Source organism: Calliphora vicina, chromosome 3 (assembly GCF_958450345.1).
Source record: "Calliphora vicina chromosome 3, idCalVici1.1, whole genome shotgun sequence".
In the NCBI taxonomy this organism is placed as follows: domain Eukaryota; kingdom Metazoa; phylum Arthropoda; class Insecta; order Diptera; family Calliphoridae; genus Calliphora; species Calliphora vicina.
The window spans coordinates 87,758,242-87,784,609 of record NC_088782.1 but is presented as its reverse complement, the minus strand read 5'-3'; the positions used below and the strand labels follow the sequence as shown (position 1 = coordinate 87,784,609).

Below are 26,368 nucleotides of genomic sequence, written 5' to 3'. Positions count from 1 at the left end.
ATTTTTTGGTACCAAGATTGCACGTTCCCACAGCCAATCCGAATTTTTGTAGTTGGTTCTAAGACTTGGGAATACCTTGTCGACAACGGATTGAATATTCATTTGCATTTGGCAGAAGTTCGGCGGGATCGAAATGGTGTAAAAATTTAATTTTACCACGCCCCTCCGCCCACAGACCGAAAATCAAAAATCTGAAGATTCACTGAAAATTTGATAAAAATCGGTCCAGCCATATCTCCGATTTCGTGCAAACTTCACATAAACCATCTACAGACCATCCCCAACGTACCCTGAAATTTTGGTTGAAATCGGTCGAACAGTTTTCGCAGTTAGTGGTAACATCAAAATGTACACTTCTTTTTATATATAAGATAATAACAATTGTGATATAGCGAACCAGTTTAACGAATATTTTGTGAACAGTATTAAGGAAAGATAATATAGAAAATGTGCAATATTTAAATGAAATACCTGTGAGAAATATTAAATTTAAATTTCGTGCAATATCAAACATAGAACTTAAAAATATGGGGCATTTCACGTCAAGTGAACCAACTTTTGAAATCGATGTCTTCCGATCGCGATGAAATTTGCACCAATGTTAGTTCTATTGGATAGTAATTCGGACACCATTTTTCAACAAGATCGGTCAAGAACTCTCTGAGTTATAGGAGGTCAAAATTTGACATTTTGGCCAAACAGGTGTTTTTTTTGTTCTTAGCAAAATGTGTCCCAAATAGTTTAGATAGCTATTTATGCAATCTTTCGAAAAAAAAAATTAAAAAAATTTAATAAAATATTTTTGATTTTTTTTTTTAAATCAAAAATATTTTTGACTTTTTTTTCAAAATGGGCCCTTTTTATTTTTTTTTGAAGAAAGCTTAGGTCTTTTCCTAAGCGACCTATATGGTCGCTTAGTGGGATACGAGTGGGATATCTATCAAAAAAAATATTTTGTAACTCAAGATTTAAAATTTTTGAATTTTTTTGCAAAATCAAAAACTTTGTTGACTTTTTTTAAAAAAATGGACCCATTTTTTAATTTTTTTTTTTTGCTCAGAAGAAAGCTTATGTGTTTTCCTTTAACACCCTTTTTGTCGCTTAGTGGGATATCTATAAAAAAATGTTTTGTAACTCAAGACATACAATTTTTTACTTTTTTTTGAAAAATCAAAAACCTTTTTGACTTTTTTTTTCCAAAATGGACTCTTTTTTTATTAATTTTTTTTTCTCAAAAGAAAGCTTAGGTCTTTTCCTTTAAAACCTTTTTGGTCGCTTAGTGGGATGCGAGTGGGATATCTATCAAAATAAATGTTTTGTAACTCAAGACAAAGGTTTTTAAATTTGCACTATTTTAATTTTTTTCATAAAACTTACGCAGAGAAACTAGACACATTAGCCTTTCCGATGGTATGTAACATACCCAACTAAAATTTCATAGCCTCGATACTGTAATACCCATAATATGTTAACCTCAGGAATAAAAATCACTTTTTTTCTATGGAAATGTTGAATAATTTAATTTTGTTATTTATTTGTAATAATAATTAATTTAATATATAATAATAATAATAAAAAGATGAATAATTTATATAATAACTATTTTTACACTTAATTTATGAAGTTTTTAAATTTTCAAATATCCATACTTTTATCCTCCTTATTTGTCACCTTTATTAGCTGCTTTTTTTTTGTCAATCCTTTCTTGGCGTTATTAGATTCAGCTACTGATTTCGCTGCTGGCTTCTTTTTTGGCTTTGGAAAGAAATCGCATTGAGTAGATGCAGAAAACTTTTTTAATTTGAGTCTTCCATCGACAAGCGGTATGAAAGCATGGTATTGAGCAGTGCCATCGATTGTTACCGCAGCATCGAATCTGCTCTTTAGTGTTTTCAATGTTTTTAGTTTCTTTACAATAATTCTTTGCCCAATGGAATAAAGCAGTCGCATCTAAGATGCGATCTTGATGAGAGCACTGGAGGCTATACTTCGCTGCATTTCTTTTGAGGTTTGCTCCAATACCATCACATGCTCCTTTACCATGAGCAATAGGATGAAAATGCCACTCAGCTGGCATTCCAAAATCTTTTTCATGAGCTGTAAGATTTGCGAAGCTACTTTTGTTTTTAAAATGTTGACGAGCTCCGTCCGAAACGTAGTATACCTTTTCTACTGTAAATTTTGATTTTAGATAATTTAGTATTATCTTCTGGTACTCATAAACTGCAACGGTGTCATGTTTTAAATCGTCGGATATGATTGCCATACTTTTGTGTTCCAGGTTTTCTTCTTTCATGTAGTAAATAACTACTGTGAATATAGTTGCTTGGTCGTTATTGAAGTGGAATGCTTGTATGGAATCCTGAAGAACATATTTATAGTTCTCTGCGAAATCAAATGAAATAATGAATTCACCAGACTTCAAATGTGTTTTCAAGTCCTTGAAGAATGACCACTGCTCTATGACTAAAAAGTCATGGGTTCTCAAATTTAGCAATCCTCTACACAGTTCTTCCACAAAATCATCCACATTTAAAATTATGGTTTTCAGTGTGCATCTTTCAGTCTGAAGCCAAGATTCAAATTTTAACTCCTCAATACATTCTCGATCAAAAGAGTTGATTAAATTTTCTTTGATGGATGTGGTTTCTGGGCAATTCGAACATTCACCTAAGTGGCAAGAAGTTGTAGCATTAGGGCACATAGTCAATTTAAGGCAATCGCGGTAATGGTGTAAATCTTCTGATGAATCATCTTTTAAGTAATTTAAGTTGATTTCCTTCAACATCAATTTAACATTTTCATGGTAAATACAAACACATACTGTGTGAGTTCCGCTGCTTCCTGCCAAAACGCAATGTTTTGGCCTCAGTTGTGTAAATTTTGTGAATCCAATTTTGACATCCTCGTATTCAGATTGAAATGTTGCGAATAATTCATTCAGGTTACAGAGAACCATTCTCTTCTGCATTTGAACTTTCTTGCCATCGATTCGTACAGACATCCAGTCTTTCATCCCTGGCATCAGGCGACTCATATCATCTCGCTGATAAAACTGAGTTATTAGAGATTTAGTATCGCACTCCAAAGTTTTTCCCTTCTTTTTGTTTGGGAGTGTGAGAATCCCATGCTCAGCAACCAATTGTTTAGCAATTCTTGCTTTTCGTTGAGACGTTCCAAACTCAGTCATTGTTTTTGCAGAACTCCATGTTCTTGGAGAAAGCGTGAGAAGTTGAATTATTTCAGCTTCACTCTGTGACGTTTTGTATTTCTCTTTTATTTGTTCAAGAACTTCTACTGCATCCTTATGGTATTGGCTTCGACACTCATTCGTTGAAATTGAAAAGTTAGAATAACCATCATCATCAACAGTTCTGTCTTCATTCTCGGAATTACTTTTGTCTTCATCTGGAATAACTTCAACGCAAGGCTCATTACTATTCAAATTCGGTAATTCGTTCAACTTTCCGAGCTCTTTCCTGCATGATCCACAAATTTTCAATCGTTTTGACAGCGTAGGGAATTTTTTTAATAAGCCGTCTGAAATATTTCGCATATCTGATGATCTGTGCGAAAAATGAATAAATTTCATTTTCAACCTTAGCCTTTTTAGAAGTCGTAGACATTTTGAATTTTGTAAGTATTTATGTAAATAACACACGTCTTAACTTTAACGCTGTTTCTAAAAAACTGATTTCCGTATGTCTTCAGAATGACAATAAATAGTTTTTTAAGATCATATAGGTAGTACGTTTTAATGAATGACTCTAAAATCTTTTATTAGGGTCAAGAAGGGCTTACATACTAAAGTACCTAGTTTAACCAAATGTTACAAATAATAATAAAAATAAACCACCATATAAATAACCTACCTGTCAACTTCTACCTCTCCACCCACTTCTTAAAGTCAAATGTCATAAAATAATAAATAAACTGGTACTTCGGAGAAGGGCCATAAAATATTTCCACTTGATTCCAAAAATTTGTTTCTGGGGCACCTGATATTTTAACAATGAAAATCACGTGCGCTGAAAACTACCTCTAGGATTGACTAAAAAAGCCGCAAGATACAAAACTCAGACAAATTTTGGGGGCGGAAAATTAATAGCGGTCGGCCTCATATTGCACCCCTCCAGTGGCTATTATCGGTCAGTTGTTGTGGTTTTTATTTTTAAGGTTTTAGAAACACTTACACACAAATATGAAAAAAATCAATTTAAAAACTTTTGTCTTGAGTTACAAAACATTTATTTTGATAGATATCCCACTCGCATCCCACTAAGCGACCAAAAAGGTTTTAAAGGAAAAGACCTAAGCTTTCTTTTGAGAAAAAAAAAATAATAAAAAAAGAGTCCATTTTGAAAAAAAAAAGTCAAAATGGTTTTTGATTTTTCAAAAAAAAGTAAAAAATTGTATGTCTAAAGTTACAAAACATTTTTTTTATAGATATCCCACTCGCATCCCACTAAGCGACAAAAAGGGTGTTAAAGGAAAACACATAAGCTTTCTTCTGAGCAAAAAAAAAAATTAAAAAATGGGTCCATTTTTTTAAAAAAAATCAACAAAGTTTTTGATTTTGCAAAAAAATTCAAAAATTTTAAATCTTGAGTTACAAAATATTTTTTTTGATAGATATCCCACTCGCATCCCACTAAGCGACCATATAGGTCGCTTAGGAAAAGACCTAAGCTTTCTTAAAAAAAATAAAAAAAATAAATAAAAAGGGCCCATTTTGAAAAAAAAAAGTCAAAAATATTTTTGATTTAAAAAAAAGAAATCAAAAATATTTTATTAAATTTTTTTAATTTTTTTTTCGAAAGATTGCATAAATAGCTATCTAAACTATTTGGGACACATTTTGCTAAGAACAATAGGTAATAAGTTATATGGATAAAAAAAAACACCTATTTGGCCAAAATGTCAAATTTTGACCTCCTATAACTCAGAGAGTTCTTGACCGACCTTGTTGAAAAACGGTGTCCGAATTACTATCCAATAGAACTAACATTGGTTCATCGCGATCGGAAGACATCGATTTCAAAAGTTGGTTCACTTGACGTGAAATGCCCCATATATGTAAAAGCCTAAAAAAGAAACCATTTTAAAAATTTAAATATTCATATTATCTTAGATAATTGGAATTTAATTGGATATGTTGTACTGAAAATAGTAAATACATCGTTGGAAACAGGAAAATTGGAAAACAAATAAATGTGAAGAATTTCGTCCGATAAATGCATTAAAACTATGTGAAAAAATTCTGGAAAAAACTTTTAAGATAGAACTAGAAGATTACTTAGAAACAAATAATATATTATCAAAATATCAATCCGGGTTTAGAAGAAGTTTTTCGTGTGAAACATCAGTGAATTATGTTATAAATAGATGGAAAAATATTAACAAAAACATCAAAATTATGGCAATTTTTCTCGATTTTAAAAGAGCTTTTGAGACTATAGATAGAAACATTCTATTGCTAAAACTTTACTAATAAAAGAACTGAGTTGGTTTGAATCATATTTAACCAACAGAAAGCAAATAACGAAAGTAAACAATATTAAGTCGAACGAAATAAATAATGAATATGGGGTTCCACAGGGATCGATCCTAGGAGCTCTACTATTTATTATTTACATAAATGATATGCCAAACGTACTTAACAGATGTGAAATAGTGCTATACGCGGACGATACTCTAATTTTTAATGAATCCGAAAATGAAATACAATGCCAAAACGATCTAATTCAAGACATATTAAATATAAACACCTGGTTGAAAATGAATAAAACTAAACGAAAATAAGACGAAAATAATGGAAATAAACATGAACAGTAATACAATTTTTAAAATTAATGATAAAATAATAGAGAAAGTGGATAAGATAAAATACTTAGATTTTATAATAGATAAAAACATGAACTTAAAAGATCATATAGAATATATTTGCAAAAAGATTGGAAACAAGTAAGAGTGCTATATTCGGCTATGCCGAATCTTATATACCCTTCACCTTTGTTGTGGATGCATTATTATTTTTTATAATTAGTATATGTATGTACATTGCCCACTTTCAGCGTACAGCATCCTAAATATATCAAGAACACATTTAAAAATTGTAGAAGTTACAAACGAAACAAAACACCAAATAACAACAACAACGCCAAACAAAACAAAACAAAACACCAAAAGAAAAAACAAAATACGCAAGGCAATGAAACCAACACACATCCAGTGTTTAAAAAGCTACGATAACTAACAAATTTTTAACTGTTGCTACAACTACTGCTTCAAAAAAGTGTATGTAGCGGTAGCGGTAGCAGTAGCATTTGTCTTTTTTCGTTTTCTTGTTTTTTTAAAACTACTGCTACCTTCAAAATATAAAACTCTTAACAGAGCAGTAGTAATAAAACATGAATTGTAAATGGAGTAGTAGCATAAAAATACAAATCATTGCTACTGCTCTATATCGAGTTTTAATTTTTAAGGTAGCAGTAAAGTAGCAGTTGATGCAGCAGTTAAGGTAGCAATAAAAGTAGTCAAAAAAGAAAATCTTCAGTCATAACACCAAAATTGACAGAATTAAACACTGTGTTGTTTTTGTTTTGAGAGAGTTTGAAAGAATTATTCGATTTTATTCGTCTCAGATGTTCGTGTTGCTAACAGAAAGATAGTGTTTTCTGTGTGTATAACAAAAAAGCCGAACTTTTGTTTACAACACGACCAACATACACAAATATACATTCACAACAACAACACATAATATAATTTTTTGGCTGAAGATTTTTATTTTTGACTTATTTTATTGCTACCTCAACTGCTACTTAGCTGCTACTTCAACTGCTACTTACCTCAAAACTTTTTCTTTTTTAAGGTAGCAATAGAAAATAAATTACTCTGCTACTTTTAAATTTTTCTTTTATTAGTACTACTACAACTACTGCTACCAAAATGTGAAGGTAGCAGTAGTAGTAGTAATTCTTGACTCCGAGTTTTTATTAATTTTTTAACTAGACTACTTGTGTTTTTTCGTTGCTACTGCTACTTGTAGTCTATTTTTTTAAACACTGCACACATCCAAACATACGTTTAATTGTATAAAAAACAACAACAACGCCAAAAGAAACAAAACACAAAAAAAAAACAAAATACACAAAGCATGCACATCCAAACATACGTTTTGTTGCTTTTTTGTCAAAGCATGCAATACATTGTGTTTTTTGATGAAATTTTCAGAGGTTGTCTCGTCCGTTATTTATGGACGGATTTTGCTGATTTTAAATAGCAAAATTCTCGAAAGTATGTCTGACAGAATTGTTGAAGACTTGGATCCCGGAGATATCTGGGGCCTTCAGAAAATTGATTTCAACAGACAAACGGACATGGCTTAATCGACTCCGCTATCTATAAGGATCCAGAATATATATACTTTATAGGATCGGAAAATTATATTGTGGAAATTATAAACGGAATGACAAACTTATATATACCCTTCTCACGAAGGTGAAGGGTATAAAAAGATTGATTTTTTAGGAGAATAAGAAGCAAAATATCGACAATAACTGCTATAAATATATGTATATAATACAATAATCAAACCACATTTTGAATTCGGTTCAACAATCTAATACACATGCTGCACAAATACACAAATAGAGAGACTGCAGAAACTACAAAATAAAGCTATGAGAGCTAAAATTAAATGCAATAGGTTTACACCAGTGATGTTCAAAAATAAAAATGAAGATGTATTGGTGAGAGAGCTACCCAGCAAACATAATGTCAAATAAAACCAATTTATTAAATGAATGTAATTTAAATTTTTAAGGAAATGAAAAAATATACATTGTAAGTCCGAAATTCTCTTCAATTTTGTATTTATTTTTGACTTTGTTTTATTGTATTCAATTGTAATTGAAACGCGTGTGTTTGCTATGCTTCAAACAAAAACAACCAACAACAATGCTTAATAAATTTCTGAAAAAATTGCGATAGTCCGTCACATGTGGTTTCTTCGCATTCTCAGCGATGAATGAACAAAAGTTTTTAAAAGAGCATAACAAATGTGTGTAAATTTTTCAAACAATTGTTGTATGGCGTGAACATCACTGGTTTACACCCGGGATCGGCAACTCCTATGCACTGTACATTGTGGGCGTTACTAAATTTACACAGACTACTCACACGCATAGAAAACACAATTCAGTCTCATGAGTTGTCACAGAAGAAGGTTGTGTTGTCGCTCGTTTCTTGCTTTTGTTTATGAATAAATGTTAATGCAGAGGTGGAAAATTCATATTATTGTTGTACCTTTTTTAGCATCTACACTACATATTAAGTAGTTTTTAGAATTATAAACTATTTTAAATGTTTTTTCTCTCACCTTTAGATGCTTAATTGGATTTTAGAAGTTTCTTGTAAATTATTATTTTTTAATATACAATAATTGCTAGACAAATAGGTTAGTTAACATGTTCAGTTTTCCATGCCTGTTTTGTAGTGAAGATGAGAGTACAACTATTTCTCATTTCTTGTTTTTTCGTTCTTACACTTATACAAGTGCAAAATGTAGTAGTATATGTCTGCCGATGTCGGGTTTACACCAATTCAATTTATACTAGAAACACTAAAATGGCTAAACATCAGACAAAGACTCCAACTAAATACATTAACTTTTATATATAAAATGAAGATAGGAAGTGCTCCAGGATATTTAACAGAGCAACTAACATATGTCAACGAAGTACAACCATACAATCTGCAAAATGCCAGCGATTTTAGGATACATAAAGCCACAAATAATGCCATGAAGAGATGCCTATTCTACAAAGGATTACAGTTATTCAACTTATTACCAAGTGATGTAAAAAATGAACGAAACATTAATATATTTAAAAGAAATTGTGTATTTTTTGTGAAAAATAATGTATATCAGAGCCTTTAAAAAATTAAAATAATTTGAATCAAATGTTATATAGTTATAAGATAAAGTATTTAAAATACTACTAAATAAATAAATAATAATAATTTCTGAGGAAGAAATACTCCAGGCATTAGCCTTCCAAAAGGTCATCGAAGTTAGAAAAATAACTAAAAGAGATGAAACTCAAAAAGACAAATTTGTTGCGGTAATATGTACTTACCTTTGATTTAATTCGACGACCTGAAACAATCAAATTAGGTTGGGAACGTGTTCGCGTTGATGAGTATACATCTAACCCGATCAGATGCATCAATTGTCAAAAGCTCGAGCACACTAAAAAGCATTGTAAAAAAATAGAAATGTGCAGGAAATGCGGATTTCTACCTCCACACGAAAATTGTATTAGAAAATACTGCCTAAACTGCGAAACTGATACTCACACTTCTTACGATAATAATTGTCCTAGTTACTTAAAACACAAATCCGTAAACAAAATAAAAGCTGATCGCAGATGCACTGCTCGTGAAGCCTGGAAGATATTTAATGATAATCCATCTCTACACACTATCAAATGTTGAATTAATGTGTTATGTTTTGTTATGATATGTACTGTATTTTATTTTGTATTTTTATTATAGTAGTATTTTGTATCTGTTGAAACTTCAATTCTCATAATTTTTCATTCTTAATAAAACATTTATTACAAAAGGTTATGAGCCCAGGAAACTTTGAGAAATAAATTAAAAATTTTATTTATTTTAATAAACTTAAAATCCAATATAAGCAATAATTTTTCAAGAAGATATTTCAAGATATTTCAAGGAATTTAAGAATATTGCAAGCAATTAAAAGTAATCGCTAAGAAAATGGATTTGTCGAAACATGTTAAGCCTCTCCAAAATGAAATGGATTATCCAATCTGGAAACGTAAGATGCGTGATTTATTAGATCATCACGAAGGAGCAATTGATGTCATTGAAGGTAATTTAATGAAACCAATTCCACTACCGATCGATGCAACAAGCGAGCAAAGAAAAATATATAAAGAGGAAGCTAAGTGATGACGTATACCAAAAGATAATGGATAAAGAAACTGCTGCAGAAGCTTGGGAATCATCAATGCAACAATTTGAAGCAAGATCAAAGGATCAACTTTTTAAAATTTGCATTGATTTCTTTTCATTTACCTGGTACCCAAATGAAGATGTAAGTTTACATATAGCTAAATTGAAAAGCTTGTGGGTGGAAGTGAACAACGGTTTAAAAGGGAGGAATAAAAATCAATTGCCAGATGTATTATTGGTATGTAAAATTCTTCAAATTTTACCGAGTCAATTTGATACTTTCGTTCTTTAACAAAGAACGAAGAAAAGAATTTTGATGAAATGTCCGCACAGCTCTGCATGTATCAAAGAAATTGCAAAGGTGTAGATGTTCTCAAGAATGATGAAGCATTAGTGGTAAATAATTTTAAAAAGAAGACAACACCATCAACACAAAATTCAAATAACAAGCCGAATAAGAAATCTGATGTCTGTAACTACTGCAAAAAGAAAGGCCACTGGTTACGTGAGTGTAGAAAATGGATCAGCGATAGTAAGCCAAGAAAAGAGATGAATAATGAAATTAAGTGTACATCACATCGAATACTGCCTCTAATTTGTGATGAAATTAATGCAATTAAAGAAGATTTTTCAAATGATTGGTGGATTGATAACGGTGCAACAAGACATGTTACAAATAATAGAATATTATTTAAAACGTTTGAAAACTTTAAAGACTCCTGCAAAATTAAGGCTGCTGGAAAAGAAGTTTTGGATGTCGTTGGTAAGGGCACTATAGAAATTCAGTCAAAAGTAAACAACAAAGTACTCGTTTTTGATCTAACTGATGTTTGGTATGTCCCAAATATATCGAGAAACCTCTTCTCAGTGTTATCTACTCAAGATAAATTGAATAATAGTGAATTTACGTAGACGGCAACAAATTGTAAACTTTTAGTGAACAATGAAGTTTTGTTAGTTGGTCACCGTGAGGTAGGAGGTACCTTATATAAGGCAGATATCGAACCAATTATTCCAAGTGCAAGAAATGAAATTAATTCTACCGAAGCTGACAATACATTACAGTTATACCATGAGCGATGGGGACATCAAGATAAACGTCACGTGCAACAAAAACTAAAAAAAGAACTTGGTATAAATGCGAAATTGGACAATAAATTGTGTGAATCCTGTATTTATGGAAAGTCTCATCGTCTACCATTTGGCAATAGGGAAAAGGCAATTAGTCCAGGTGAATTAATGTCAGCAGATGTATGTGGTCCATTCCCAGCATCTTTTAGCAAGAAGAAATATTTAGTCATATTTAAAGATTCTTATACTAAATATTGTTTTGGCTACTTCCTGAAAGAAAAATCCGAAGTTAAAGATGTATTGAAGGAAGTTTTGGATTTTGCAAAGACTCAAGAAAATCCTATAAAAGAATTTTTAAGTGACAATGGAGGTGAGTTTGATAATTTTGAGATAAGAAAAGTTCTTAAAGAACATGGAGTAACACAAAGATTGACTGCTCCATACACTCCACAACAAAATGGTTCAAGTGAGCGGGAAAATAGGACAGTCATCGAGATGGCACGAACATTTAAGTATTCAAATAAGAATGTTAAATTTCCTGAAGCGATTTTTGGAAGCGAATGCTATGCCCATGTACCATGCCAGAAGAGAAAGAAGATGGATTCAAAAGCAATCAAGGGTTATTTAATTGGCTATGATACAGAAGAACGTTACCGAATTTATGTAAAGGAAAACCACAGTTTAATTTTATCAAGAGACGTTAGATTTAGTGAAGAACTAATAAATTGTGATGATATTCAAGATGCTAGAAATTACACTTCGGAAGACAATAGTGAATATGTTAAACTACTATTTAAAAATTATGATAAGCCTATGAATGATATTCTGGAAGAAGAACAGATTCAGCCAATTACTTCAAATAATCAAGGAGCCGTAAGTGATTACCAGCCAAGTCCACAGGAAAATGATTCAGATTGTGAAGAAGATAATGAATTATTTGAGGAGTGTATTAATGATGATTTTTCGGATGTTAGTGATTTTCTTGGTTTTGAATTTAATAAACGTAAGCGAAAATTAAGTGATGAAGAAGAAGAACCAATAAGTAAACGTTTAAGAGATCGCACTTTAATTCATAACTCAAGATTTGATGACTATGTTATGGCAGCTCAGGATTTTGTAAATCAAATTGAAACTCCATTGACTTTCACCGATGCAATTAATAGCGCACAGAAAGATGAATGGCTGAAAGCGATGAATTCCGAGATAAGTTCTTTAAATGAAAATCAAACATGGATAATGGCTGATCTTCCTGAGGAATCTAAAGCCCTTCCATCAAAGTGGGTATTTAAAGTAAAAACAAATCCAGATGGGAGTATAGACAAATTCAAAGCAAGATTAGTAATCAAAGGCTTTAGACAACGTAAAGGCATAGACTATAATGAAACCTTCAGTCCAGTCGCAAAATTAGGAACAATTAGAGCAATATTGAGTGTAGCTGCAAGTCAAAATATGTACCTTTCTCAATTCGATGTATCAACAGCTTTTCTGTACGGCCAACTTGAAGAGATTATCTATATGAAACAGCCAGAAGGTTTTAATGATGGTACTAACAGAGTATGTCAGCTTAAAAGAAGTTTATATGGATTGAAGCAAGCGCCACGCTGTTAGAATCGTAGATTCGGAAATTATTTATTGAAGCTTGGCTTTAAGGCCAATGAAGCGGATCCTTGCTTATACATGAGAGATAAAGAAGGTAAGAAGTTAATACTAGCTCTATATGTAGATGATGGCCTAGTAGCTGCCACAAATCCCAAAGAATTGGAAATAGTTTTATCTGAATTGAGAAATGAATTTAAAATAACAGCCAAAGATGCAAGTTATTTTTTGGGGCTGGAAATAAAAAGAAATAAAAATGGCATAATTATTGGTCAGGAGGCTTACACAAAAAGAATTTTGGATAGATTCAGATTCTCTGAATGTAGATCCGTTTCATCGCCAATGCTAAAAGGAGAAATTTTCGAACCAGGGAAAGAAAGTGTAAAGGGTTCTCAATTTCCTTATAGACAAGCTGTAGGAGCCATCATGTATTTAATGTTGGGAACAAGGCCAGATTTAGCTTACAGTGTTGGGTTTCTATCGAGAACTTTAGAAAACCCTTCGAATGATGATGTTATCCGTGTTAAAAGAGTTTTTCGCTATATTTCTGGAACGTCAAAGTACGGAATCTTTTATAACAATAAATCAGACCAAAAACTGAAATGCTACAGTGATGCAGACTTTGGTTGTTGCAAAACAACTGGAAGATCCACAACGGGTGTTATAGTAAAATTTGCTGGAGGCGTAATTTCATGGTTAAGTCAAAGGCAAGCAATGGTAGCTACATCCACAACTGAAGCAGAAATTGTTGCAGCCTCAGAAGCAACAAAAGAAGTTATTTGGCTTAGACGTCTTTATGCTGAGTTAATTGGATTAAGTGATATTCCATTACTACAAGTCGATAATTCTGCTGCTGTACGTTTAGCACCACGTTTTAATCCACAATATCATAGAAGAACGAAACATATCAGTTTAAGGCATTTCTTTGTACGTGAGAATGTCAGTGAAGGAGAACTTGAGGTTCAACAAATTTCTACACAAGATCAATTAGCAGATTTGATTACAAACCCCATGCAGCCAACAAGATTAAAGATGCTCTGCGATCAAATCGGCTTAAGGATCTCTAACATCACATAACAAGGGAAAGTGTTGAATTAATGTGTTATGTTTTGTTATGATATGTACTGTATTTTATTTTGTATTTTTATTATAGTAGTATTTTGTATCTGTTGAAACTTCAATTCTCATAATTTTTCATTCTTAATAAAACATTTATTACAAAATCAAACCATTCCGAAAACAAACTCCAACCTTTTCTCAAGTTTTACAGAACAATAACGGCAGTAACCAACAAAGTATTAAAATAACAGCAGATAATTTTGAAACATCCGATAAAAACCAAATCGAAAACAACTCTAGCCCCACTTTGGCATCCTTACAACAGCAAGAAAAAATATTAAAAACATCAGCATCACAAGTTACAAAAACTATAGCAGCGATCAAGAAACCTACAATAACAACAACAAAAACACACCCAACAAGGACACAAATTAAACAACAAACCACAAAAACCCTACAACAAATTAAGAATAATCAACAAAAAGAGAAAAGCAATAATAAACAATCAACAACAGCAATGAATTCCGAAAACACTGAAAAAACAACCTCTTTGGAATACTAGCAGACAGAAGATAGTGAAATGACACAGATAGATAGGGATAACGGGGCTCAAAACAATATTATTTCACAAAGGTTTGATAATACTGCTCAATCTTCCTATTCGGAAGATGGCAGCATTTAATAAATTTTAATCGTAATATTAAGTATGGATATTGGTTTAAATATTAATATATTACAGTGGAACATACAAAGTTTTTTCGCCCACAAATACGCCCTAGAAGTCATCATAGCAAAACACAGACCCAATATCATTGCCCTTCAGGAAACACATATAGTTGACAAAAATAAGCAAATGTATATGTAACATAACCTGGCTACAATATATTCCACCATAATAAGGATTACAATTATGCAAAATCGGGAATTGCGATTTTAGTAAGCAAATCTATCAATGCTACTCAACAAAGTAAATCTATGGGTAACCAGACAGTTACAATTAATGGCGCATAACAATTTGCCATTACAAATGTATATAAGGAGATGGTTATTAATATTACGGCAACCGATCTTGATTTTATAAACAATTCTGGCAGCGAATATCACATTATTTTAGGTGACTTTAATTCACAAAATCCATTGTGGGGTTCACAATATATCTCACCGAATGGCGCAACTTTGGAACAATTTTCCGATGATCGAAATCTAGTAATACTAAATAACGGATCTCCTACACTTTATAATACTAGACACACATTAACAGCCGTTGATGTAACAATGGCAAGTATCGATCTAGCTGTTTGTTTAGAATGGAAAACGCTTCCACTACCCGAAGTAGGGGATCACTTTCCTATTATAATTTCAAACAGTACTTACACAATTAAAAAACGCTTTATATCCAGATTTATGGATCGTCATGCAGATTGGCCAAGTTTTAAAAATAAAGTTTCTAATGTAATCTATGACTTTGTTGAATCCGTTAACGTTAATAAAGAGGCAATAAACGAATTCTAAGAAAATCTGCTAATGAATCAATACCGATTTCTCGCAAGCCTCAGTTTAAAAATAATCCAATTTGGTTTAACTCTGAAATTGAAAAACTCACTAGAATCAAACAAAAAGCGTGGAATATATTTAGGAGGAATAGAAGCATAATTAACGGTGTCAACTTTCGAAAAGCCTGTGCTAAAGTAAAACGCGAATGCAAAACGGCAAAACGCCGTACTTGGACACATTTTGTGAATAGCCTTGATCCTATGATGGATATTAAAGTACTATGGACAAAGATAAAAAACATAAGATCTGACAAAACAAGCAACTTTCCAGTGATTTATCATGAAGACACAGTTATACAACATCCTAAGTCTATAGCCAACAAATTTGCTCAGCACTTGACTTCCATCAGCTCAGACAGAAATTTAAATTCCGAAATCGTAACGGAAAACAAATGTACATCATTAGTGATTCAGAGGTAAATTCCTTTCCGTTTTTAACTAGAGATATCACAAAAAATGAACTGGACAACATTCTACAAAACGTAAAAGGAACTACACCGTCAATTGATAAAATCACTTACAATACTCACCATCTATTTTTAAGCAACGTCTATGCAGCCTATATAATAAAATACTTCGTACTGGAATCTATCCACATGATTGGAAAGTCGCCGTATTATCTCCAATACCTAAATCTAAAAATACCAACATAGAAGGTTACAGGCCCATTTCTCTAATTCCAGTGATGTCGAAAGTATTAGAAAAAATGCTTGCCGTTAGATTTCGGGAATTTACAAAAACAAACACACAACATGCTTTTTTGCCAAAAAGAGGCGTTCATAATTTGTGCCACCAACTGGAAGAAATCCTTAGAAAGAATTTATCAAAAAGCCTACACAGCGCATTACTACCCAGCAAAAAATAATGGAAGTGCATCTTTACATATGACATTTTAATCACATCTAAAGTTGCAAATGAATCTTTTCTACCTCTGAAGATGTGATTTTAAATATGGGTATTTGACACTGAATTATAAATATTTCGTTGATGTAATTGTTTCCTACATTTTTTGAATTTTATAAAATTTATTAAAACCTGTAAAAATTGGTATACAAACAATTTTTACATTTTTTAATCATTAAAATTAATCAACCATTGTTTCATAAATTTTATAACTACATTAAAATCAATTCATAAATGCTCAATTACATCACTTTTTTTCTATTATTTATATTTCCATCCAAGATGCCAAAAAATATAGGTATCCACTACCTACATTAAAATAACACCTTAAAATCGAAATTTAATCGCATCGAAAGCATCGAATTTATTAAGTAAAAAGTTGTCAAAAATGAACAACATCCCTCCAATGACAAGCTAATGTAAAATTCATAGCTTTTTCACCAAAATTGGAAGTACATCAAGCATGCTATTTGTTGTGAAAATTCTGCATCTTCTTCCTCACTTTTTTTGCTGGGTATCTGTAGATATAGAGAAAGCTTTTGATCGTGTAGTGTTCACGTCAATCCTCAAGGAACTTAAAGAATGGTGTATACCATCTCAAATGTTACGGCTTATAAAATCATTTCTCACTAATCGGAGAGTAATAGTCAAGGTAGATGGTTTCTACTCCGAAATGTACTCCATAGATAACGGTGTTCCACAGGGATCGCCCCTGTCTGTTGTAATGTTTGTCGTATATGCAAATTCATTGGCGAAATCAATAGAAAATATTAATGGTATTGACTATGTCGGTATCTATGCTGATAACATATTTGCAATCGCCTCTAGTACACCTGAAAACGTCAAATGTACTTTATCAGTATTCAACAACAGAATTCAACAATGGCCAGTTCTACGAGGTGCGCTCATTCCAACCAGTAAGTCTGAAGTTCTGCACGTTTGTAGAAAAAGACTATGTAGACCTCAAAATATAGAAATAAATAATACTCAATTGGAATATAAAACACAAATGAAAATTTTAGGAATTGTATTCACGAAAACATTATCATGGAACGAGCATATTAAAAATCTACTATTAAAATTAAGTAAAATTAACAATTTGCTAAAATTGATATGCTCAAGGAAGAAAGGCCCACATATCGAAAATGCCCTAGGTATTTGTAAAGCTCTAGTCTATGGGATCATCCAACATGGAATAACATTATATGGCTGGACATCAAAGCACAATACCAAGAACCTAAATGCGTCTTTAAATCACTGCCTAAGAACTGCTTCCGGATTGCTACGAGCGACTCATATTGATTCTCTTCGCATAGAAACTGCCTCTTTAAGCCTCGAATCTTTATTCGAAAAAATGTCAATAAACCTACCATCGAGATCAATTACGGATCAAGAAGAAGGATTACATGAGACTTTTTGGTATTACCTGAATCATACACTGTGCCAAAATAAATGTTCCATTCCAATATTATAGCTCTCCTAAATACTTTTAAAATACCACTTCCATTAAAACCAGAAAGAATTAACACCACGAACAATAAAATCAATATTGATACCGAGCTTGCATACCTCAAAAAAAATGAAACCAGTCCAGAACAATTTAAATCTATGCTCGCAGAAAAGAAAGTAAAATATTCTCCTGATATCATTTTATATACTGACGGGTCTTACCATGATAAAATAAATGTTCCATTTCCAATATTATAGCTCTCCTACATACTTTTAAAATACCAATTCCATTAAAACCAGAAAGAATTAACACCACGAACAACAAAATCAATATTGATACCGAGCTTGCATACCTCAAAAAGAATGAAACCAGTCCAGAACAATTTAAATCTATGCTCGCAGAAAAGAAAGGAAAATATTCTCCTGATATCATTTTATATACTAACGGGTCTTACCATGATGGTGCTACTACTTTTGCAGTAGTTAAACAAACTAGCGAATCTGAGTTCTCGATTATTAAACAATGTATGCTACCGTTATTTACAGGTATTTTCACAGCCGAACTTAGTGCTGTCGAAGCAGCAGTATCGTACGCCAAGCAGCAAAATTCTAAAGTGTTAATATGCACAGATAGCTTAAGTACTGTTTATGCACTCTCGAACAACAAAAAAGGTATATATAACAATATTTTAATGAAAGCTAATACAACTGATAATATAACCTTGATATGGATATGGAAATTAATAAATAAATAATCTTTGAAAAAGCACCCATTATCTTATATTATTTCTTTAAAACAAGTCTTGCATGTTTATTAAACTTAAAAAAATTATTAAAGTTGATTCCAAGATATTTCAGATTTTTAACAAAAGGAATCTCTACACCCTCAATAAAGACCTTTAATTTTTTACTTTCTGGAACAACATGATTTTTTACATTTTCCCCATGCATTACGAAGACAAATTGCTTCACATTTAGAAGTATTAATTTTGATTCCACATTCATCATAAAATTTAATTTAATGAAATAATTTTTTGTATTGAGATAAAGAATGCTGGAGAAGATTGAAAAAGGGAGACATGAAGTAGTCGAATTGAAACAAATAGTTATATTTAGGGACAGCGAAGAAAATAATGGGGTGGGATAAGTGTACCCCAAGTGACAAAACATCTCGTCACTATTAAACAAATATATTTTTTTGCTAAGGCTTTGTTTCATTTTTTTCTACATACAGTGACGGACATTACAATAGAATCACTACCAATATTTAATATAAAACTATGATTTATATATAATATATTAAACTCTATTTTTATTTTGCCTTTGAATTTTGTCTATGTGGTCAACGCATACAATTACAACATATTACAATATTAATAACCAGGGCAACCAAAAATATGCTCTAAAAAAAGTGTTTTATGCGCATAAAATATGCACTTAAAAACGAAAAATATGCTCTTAAAATATAAAAAATATGCAATAGTTGGTTTTTGTTGAATTTCAAAGTTTTATTAAACAAATAAGTAGAAAGTAAAAAAAATATTGAGCTCATAAATTAAATTTGGTAATTATACATGAAAATAGTCTGATTCAATTCATTTTATTATTGCAATAAATTACTATGTATTTACTTAAGTTTTCAAATTCTTTGTTTTAAATTTCCGTAGAGTTTCTTAGACAATCTTAATCAATTGATCAATTCAATTTTAAACTGTCTAATACTTCAAATTTGTTTAGTAATTATTAGGATAATATTTGACTTTCTGAATTCATGCGCCCCAATATGTATAGGATTAGTAGGGAGAGGATGTTCTGCATAAATTTCTCTAAATGTTTCTATTCTACATGTAGATTTAAAAACCACCTTTTTATCATTTAAATATTTAAAAAAAAAACTCGTTGGGTGTTTAATTTTTTGGTGAAAAAATTTAAATGGATTTTGGAGCATTCATCATGTATTTAGGTATAAATTCGGCTTCAAAAATTTAAATAGAATTATCAAAAAGCCTTACAATTGTTGAATGATATTTTTTATTTAAGACTGCGGTGATTATCATTGGGACTCAAAATGGGTGACCCGATGTACTAGAAGATAGTGTGCTGGACTATCAATCTGAGAGTTGCGAGTTCGATTCCTGTCAGAGACTCTGGCTGTATCAGCAGACAAGCAAAACGCTTAGCATTGTTTCCTCTATCTATCTAATATCTTCGTTAGAATTTGTGTAAATCTATCAACGAACAATGAATGCGAGGTTTTCAATAGATCTTAATATTCTGAACATTTGTTTAATAATTTTATATTAATGGTAAACTGTCAATGCCTAACCATAACTTTCTAAAGCAAACTTAAGTTTTTTTTTTTGTATTTTGAAAATTTATCCAAAATTTTGTTAAGAAATTGTCCATAATACATACAATTTTGAAATTTTATTTACCCAATAAGCATTTTTGCTGGAATTCAAGTTGAATGCAAGTGTAATTCAAGCCTTTAATTATAGTCAAGCAATTGAATTACAATTGAATTGCAGTTGTATTACACTTTATCTCAATATCATTATCCAGTAAAAAGGAAATATAAATTTAAGCCATATGTTTTTTGTTTGAAAAATATTTAATTTTTCAAGTTTAAAACATAATTATTTTTACATTCAAGTCAAATTATAACAAAATGTTCAAGTGCTTGAATTTTTGGGACTTTGGTGCTTACTGGGTACATTTTTTACGTATTTTTTATTATTTGTTAAATGTTGATATTTGTGTTGATATTTTTTTAATTTAATTCAAATATACGGAAATTAAGCTCCCTTAAATCCACCAAAATTCAATGAAGATAAGGCGATTATGGGTATTCTAATTTTTTCTTTAAGTAACTTAGGCCAATTATCATTGGACCCTGAAAAATAGTAAAATATAGAAATGAAAAATTACAATGCAAACAATAAAATTATATTAAGAAAACAAAATAATTAAAAAAAGAAAATATGCAACAAAAATATGCAGTTATGAGCTAAATATGCCAAAATATGCTATAAAAAGCAAAATATGATAAAATATGCTGTAAAGAGCAAAATATGCAAAAATATGCACTAACAAATCGATGGCAAAATTCTTAAAATTGTCTGAAACGGATAAATAACTAACTCATACGTTTATACGACGCACAGCAAAAAATATGATATTGCATAATTTTGGTTGCCCTGTTAATAACATTGTTACTTTTCAAATTAAATGATATGAAACGTAAATTTTGTAAATTTTGCGACAATAAATAGAATCACATTTAAAAATTAAATTAAAAGTTGGCTTTGACTTTTCATTTTTGGATTTTTTTGTTAATGAGAAAATATTTTAATAGTAATTACTATTAAAATATTTTCTAATAACCCAGCAGTTAAGCAAGTAGTCAATGTATCCCTTAAAGACAGTAATTGTCACAAATGTCTTATCTCTTGGCTGACACCATTTTATATATTTTGGTCATTTGACACGTGTGTGCACTTTGTAGTGCAGAGAGAAGACAATTGGTTACTTTATGCATCCCAAGTAATCTAGCGTGAAGACAATTGTCACTTAAGTGTCTCTAAGTAATCTAGAGTGTAGTCACTTTAAACGTTTGGTGAGTAATTCGTACAAACTGTTTTTTTTACAAATTGTGTTATTTTTATTATTATTATTATTATTTTTATTTTTGCATAAGTATACTGATATCCCATGTAACATAGCATGAAGTCAATAGTCACTTTAGTGTCTCTTAGTAACCTATGGTGAAGTCACTTCAAACTTTTTTTTGTACTGCACTTTATTTTACTCACCAGAAGCGTTGACTACTTTCGATCAGCTATCCGATAGTCACATTGTAATCAAAAGGGTCAATTGACCCCCTGCTTAGGATATACACGTGTTAAAATAACTAGTCAAGTAGCTGATCAAGTAACCAGTTACAAAGCTAGCAAGGTAACTGACGCTATGTAACCAATGTGTGAATCCAATGCGTTGCCTACTTTGGACCAGCTATTAGACAGTCCCATTGTAATCAAAAAGAGACAATTGACCCTGTGCCTAGGACATGCCCGTGTTAAAATGACTAGTCACGTGGCTATTGAAGTAACTAGCTCCCACCCTAAATGATGGGTAAAATCACTAGTTCGGTACTGTCTCCTAGAACTGCTGGGAATCTATCTATTTATGTGTGTATGTATGTTCCGAATGAACTCAAAAACGGCTCCACCGATTTTTATGAAATTTTCAGGGAATCTTCAGAATAGCCTGGCGGGTAACATTGTAAAGTCAGATTTTTGATTTTTGGTCTGTGGGCGGAGGGGCGTGGCATTATCAAATTTTTACATTATACAGCTGAAACCATCTATATATATAAAAAACTTCTGGACCGATTTTGCTGAAATTTTCAGGGAATGTTCAGAATAACCCAGCGCGTAGCACTGTAAAGTGGGCGGAGAGGTGTGTAAAAATCAATTTTTTACATTATACCGTTAATGCCATTCTATCTATCTATATATATAAAAATGGATGTTTGTATGTGGGTATGTATGTGTGTATGTATGTTCCGAATGAACTCAAAAACGGCTCCACCGATTTTGATGAAATTTTCAAGGAATCTTCAGAATAGCCTGGCGGGTAACACTGTAAAGTCAGATTTTTGATTTTCGGTCTGTGGACGGAGAGGTGTGTAAAAATCTATTTTTTACATTATACCGTTAATGGCATTATATATAAAAACAGATGTGTGTATGTATGTTCCATATGGACTCAAAAACGGCTGGACCGGGTTTGATAAAAATTTCACGGAATCTTCAGAAAAGCATAGCGGGTAACACCGTAAAGTCATATAAATAAATACTTTTTTATTTCCAACGTTCAAACAATGACAATTTTCATTTTGTTGCTTAACATCATTCTAAAAATTAATGATTTGGTGTAAGCGAAAAAAGGAATACATTTCAACGCATGTCCGGTACTATAGAAGTTATTTTATATTATCAATCGATGATAAACAATTTTGTTTACTCTTGCAAATTAGGTGCATGATTAAAAAATTTCCATATGAAATTTATTAAAAAAATAATATTTTGAATAACTCTCCGCATATTACTTTTAATAAAAAATAACGGTTTTATTCAAATAAAATTTGTTTTCGAAAGGGCATCTACGTCTAGAGTCGCGGAAACGGGAAGAGATCGAGTATCACAGCATATAGTTGTTCGGTCCCGAATGTCTCGATCAAGAGAAAGAATCGATTTAAAGTTGCCCGGATTTTATTATAATAAGTATGATGACTACAGGAATCACAAGGATATACTAATTGGCGCAATGAACAAACATTACTTACATTGCAGCATTTCGAAGTTCAATAAGGAATCCCCGGGAATGTGCTGTTCGAACGGTAAAGTTATTCTGCGACCAGTTATTGAGCCGTCTGAGCTGCTACTAAGTTACATTTCCGGCGCCAATCCTTTTTCCAAACACTTCCTTCAAAATATCCAAAAGTACAACACATGCTTTCAAATGACGTCGGCTTCATGTCCACCTTTAAAGTTAAAGGCCAAATATACCATAGATTTGGATCATTGCTCACGCTTCCCAATGACGATATGAAAAATTCCAATTGATCCCTCCACAAATGAGATTTCATTTCCGGACTTCTGCCAAATGCAAATGAATATTCAAGACATTGTCGACAAAGTATTCCCAAGTCTTACAACGAACTACAACAATTCGAATTGTTTGTGGGAACATGCAATTTGGCACCAACAAATTATGATGTTAACAAGATCAATAAGCAAATACAATTGAAACTGCCTGGCAAAACTATAAAATACAAATAGATTGACACAGTAATGAATGCAGCACAAGCCGTCGATTATCCTACTGAATTTTTGAATTCATTGGATCACCGACTTTGTCCGAAACTGTATATTAAAATCGAGATGCAATATAAAACAGATGTTTTCTAAGGGCCAGCAACGCGGACCGGGTTCAGCTAGTTATTAAATATTAGCTATCGGTAATAAAATATTTATCAAAAAATGGGTCGCGCAAAACATTGCACTGAAGAAGAATGGAAAATTATTAAAAATTTAAGTTGTTCCGGCCGATCTGAAACATGGGTCAGACGTCCAAAAAATGCTGAATTAGATCCTCGGTATACAACGAAAACGTTCAAACATGGTGGTGGAAATATTATGATATGGGTATGCTTCTCTTGGTATGGCGTTGGCCCAATTTACTGGATTAAGGAAAATATGGATAAGCACCTGTACGTGAATATTTTGGAAAATGTTATGAAGACACATGCAGAATGGAGTATGCCCTTAAAATGGGTATTCCAACAAGATAACGACCCAAAGCACACTTCAGGTCTTGGGAAAATGTGGTTTTCAGATAACAAAATTGATATTATGGAGTGGCCCTCACAATCCCCTGACTTAAATCCTATCGAAAACCTATAGAAAATAGTCAAAGATATTCCTCGTTCTACATGCGAACGATTGGTAAATTCAATGCCAAAAAGATGTTATGCTGTTATCAAAAATAATGGTTATGCAACAAAATATTAGGAAAACGATGCGTTTTTTAATTTTTATAAGTATTAGACTGATTGATTCTATTTTAATGTCGCGTATCTCATTTAGTTTTTTTATATTTGTCATAGTTTTTAACATAAGAATGTGTTCATTTTTTATTTTAGTTTTATTTATTTTTTGTGTACACCATAGGCATTAATATATACTGAAATAATTTAAATTTTTGAACTAAATTCTGTAGTTTTAATGATTTACTTAAATTTATATGTAGTATTCTATTGTATTGTCCGTCACTGTATACTGTGGTATTTTAATGGCGTGAAGTGTTTGTGTATATGTTCACGCGCGGAATAATCAGGGTTGAGAACCACATTCACTTTTGAGCTAGTCGGAAGACCTTTTTCTAGCCTAAGGTAGGATCACACATGGCAAATATTTGCTCAAAAAAGCGTAACCACTTTTTTTAACACAAATTAGTTTGATGTGTTTACCCTTACAATTGTTTTGTAAGATCAAACAGCATAAAATAAAACTATTTTTTTTGTTTTGAATCATCCAAAGTAAAATAAGTTTTTGGAATAAATAAAAGAATTCAAATATATTTTATTTAGTTGTTACGTTTTTTTCGTCAAATATTTGTCATTTGTTACCCTACCTTTAGCCAATTATTTCAGATTCTCGGTAAACTTATTGTGAAATTTCATTTACAAAAAAATATCCACTCAATAACGAGTTAGCCGGCGCGCGTAACAAAATATAGAGGTCATTGCATCAGTTATGCACAAAGTTACTGAAATTACGTAGACATAGGATAGTTCTACCATGTAGCTTCATTATGTTAAAATTTTCTGTAAAGACGCAACATTTGCCAACTCCGGGTGTGACATACAACAGTAAAGCTTACTTACATTATTTTATTATTTATTATTTCACATCGTAACAAATATTAATACATGATTTAAGCCGGTTTACCTGCAGTTAATATTCTATATCAACTTGTTTACCTGTATTGATCGTACAGCACACCATAGTACACGTTCTCCTCCACCACCAGCGTTACAATAAGGATGAAATATTCCTACACTAACATTTGGATTTCGTGTTTCTAGCTTTGCTTTCCTTGATTTTATGTACTTTCGAAGAAAGTACAATGCAATAGCTAATAACAAAAGAATTGCCAGCAAGAGTCCATTGACAACAAAAAAGCTATAAGTAAAAGGCAATAAGAGACAATACTTTAATCATTTTAAATATTACTTACATTTGTAACATCATATTCGTGTTATTTATTGACTTCCAACAAAGTCCACATATTTTTCAATATTTACGCATGTGAACAAAACAAACTAAAAAAAAAAAATATAAACATTAACAACCGACATAATTTGTTGGTATGTTTTTTATTGTATGCCACGTCTAAACGTGATAAATATAAATAGTAACACAAAATCATCTATATATATAAAAATTAAATAGTCCATGTATGTAATGGCATCACGTGAGAACTGCTGGAGCGATTTGGCTGATTTTTTTTTTATTCGATTAGAAATTTTCAGGAGATGGTTTGTAAAGAAAAAAAAAATCAAAAATTCCGGGTAAAACTCGGATCTTTTTTTAGTCCAGTCAACTGTAATAAAAGAGCTCCCTAAAGTATGCAGTACAAATTTAGATATTTTATTTGCAAATAAATAAAAACAGGCAGGTGTATTTGGGTTGGAGAAACTTAAAGAACTAACATTAGTAAATTCTACCGGGCGAAACCGGGCGGGGCCAACTAGTATTTAACACATTGACTGCCAAGGCACTTTCAGCAAATAAGATGCTGGGGCCACAGGATTTTCTTTGGAATTTTTTATGGGATACTGAGTTAGAAAAAATACTCAGTACAAGTTCTGAAAGTGACGAAGAATGTGAAGATTACAGTTTTGATGAGAAACTTCCAGACAACATCGAAAAAATTCTTAAAATCTAGCACTATTGTCTGACATGGCTAGAAAGAATAAAAGTTGTGTCGGACATATGTGTCCGACGTGGCGTAAACCGCATAGTGCAGTGTCACACATATGTGTCCGACGTGGCAGTCAATGTGTTAATAAAGATGTAAAAGATAAATCATATTTTATTTTTCGCCCTCAAGGTAATTTATAGAGTATCCAAAAAAATATTTTATGGTGTTAATGTCAAAATAAGTACAACAAAATAAGAATTTTG

At 31.6% G+C, this 26,368-nt stretch overlaps 1 protein-coding gene across 1 annotated transcript in view; it reads right to left on the bottom strand.

Moving 5' to 3' along the window:
• Alg11 (ALG11 alpha-1,2-mannosyltransferase) overlaps window positions 1–25,552 on the bottom strand; it is a 77,392-nt gene extending 51,840 nt beyond the window's left edge. The window contains exons 1-2 of the mRNA XM_065503809.1: window positions 25,419–25,552; window positions 25,162–25,363 (exon numbers count right to left, since the gene is read on the bottom strand). Coding sequence (XP_065359881.1) covers window positions 25,162–25,363; window positions 25,419–25,432 — 216 coding nt within the window. The 5' untranslated portion in view covers window positions 25,433–25,552. The remainder of the gene's footprint in view (window positions 1–25,161; window positions 25,364–25,418) is intronic.
• Window positions 25,553–26,368: the final 816 nt, after the last annotated feature.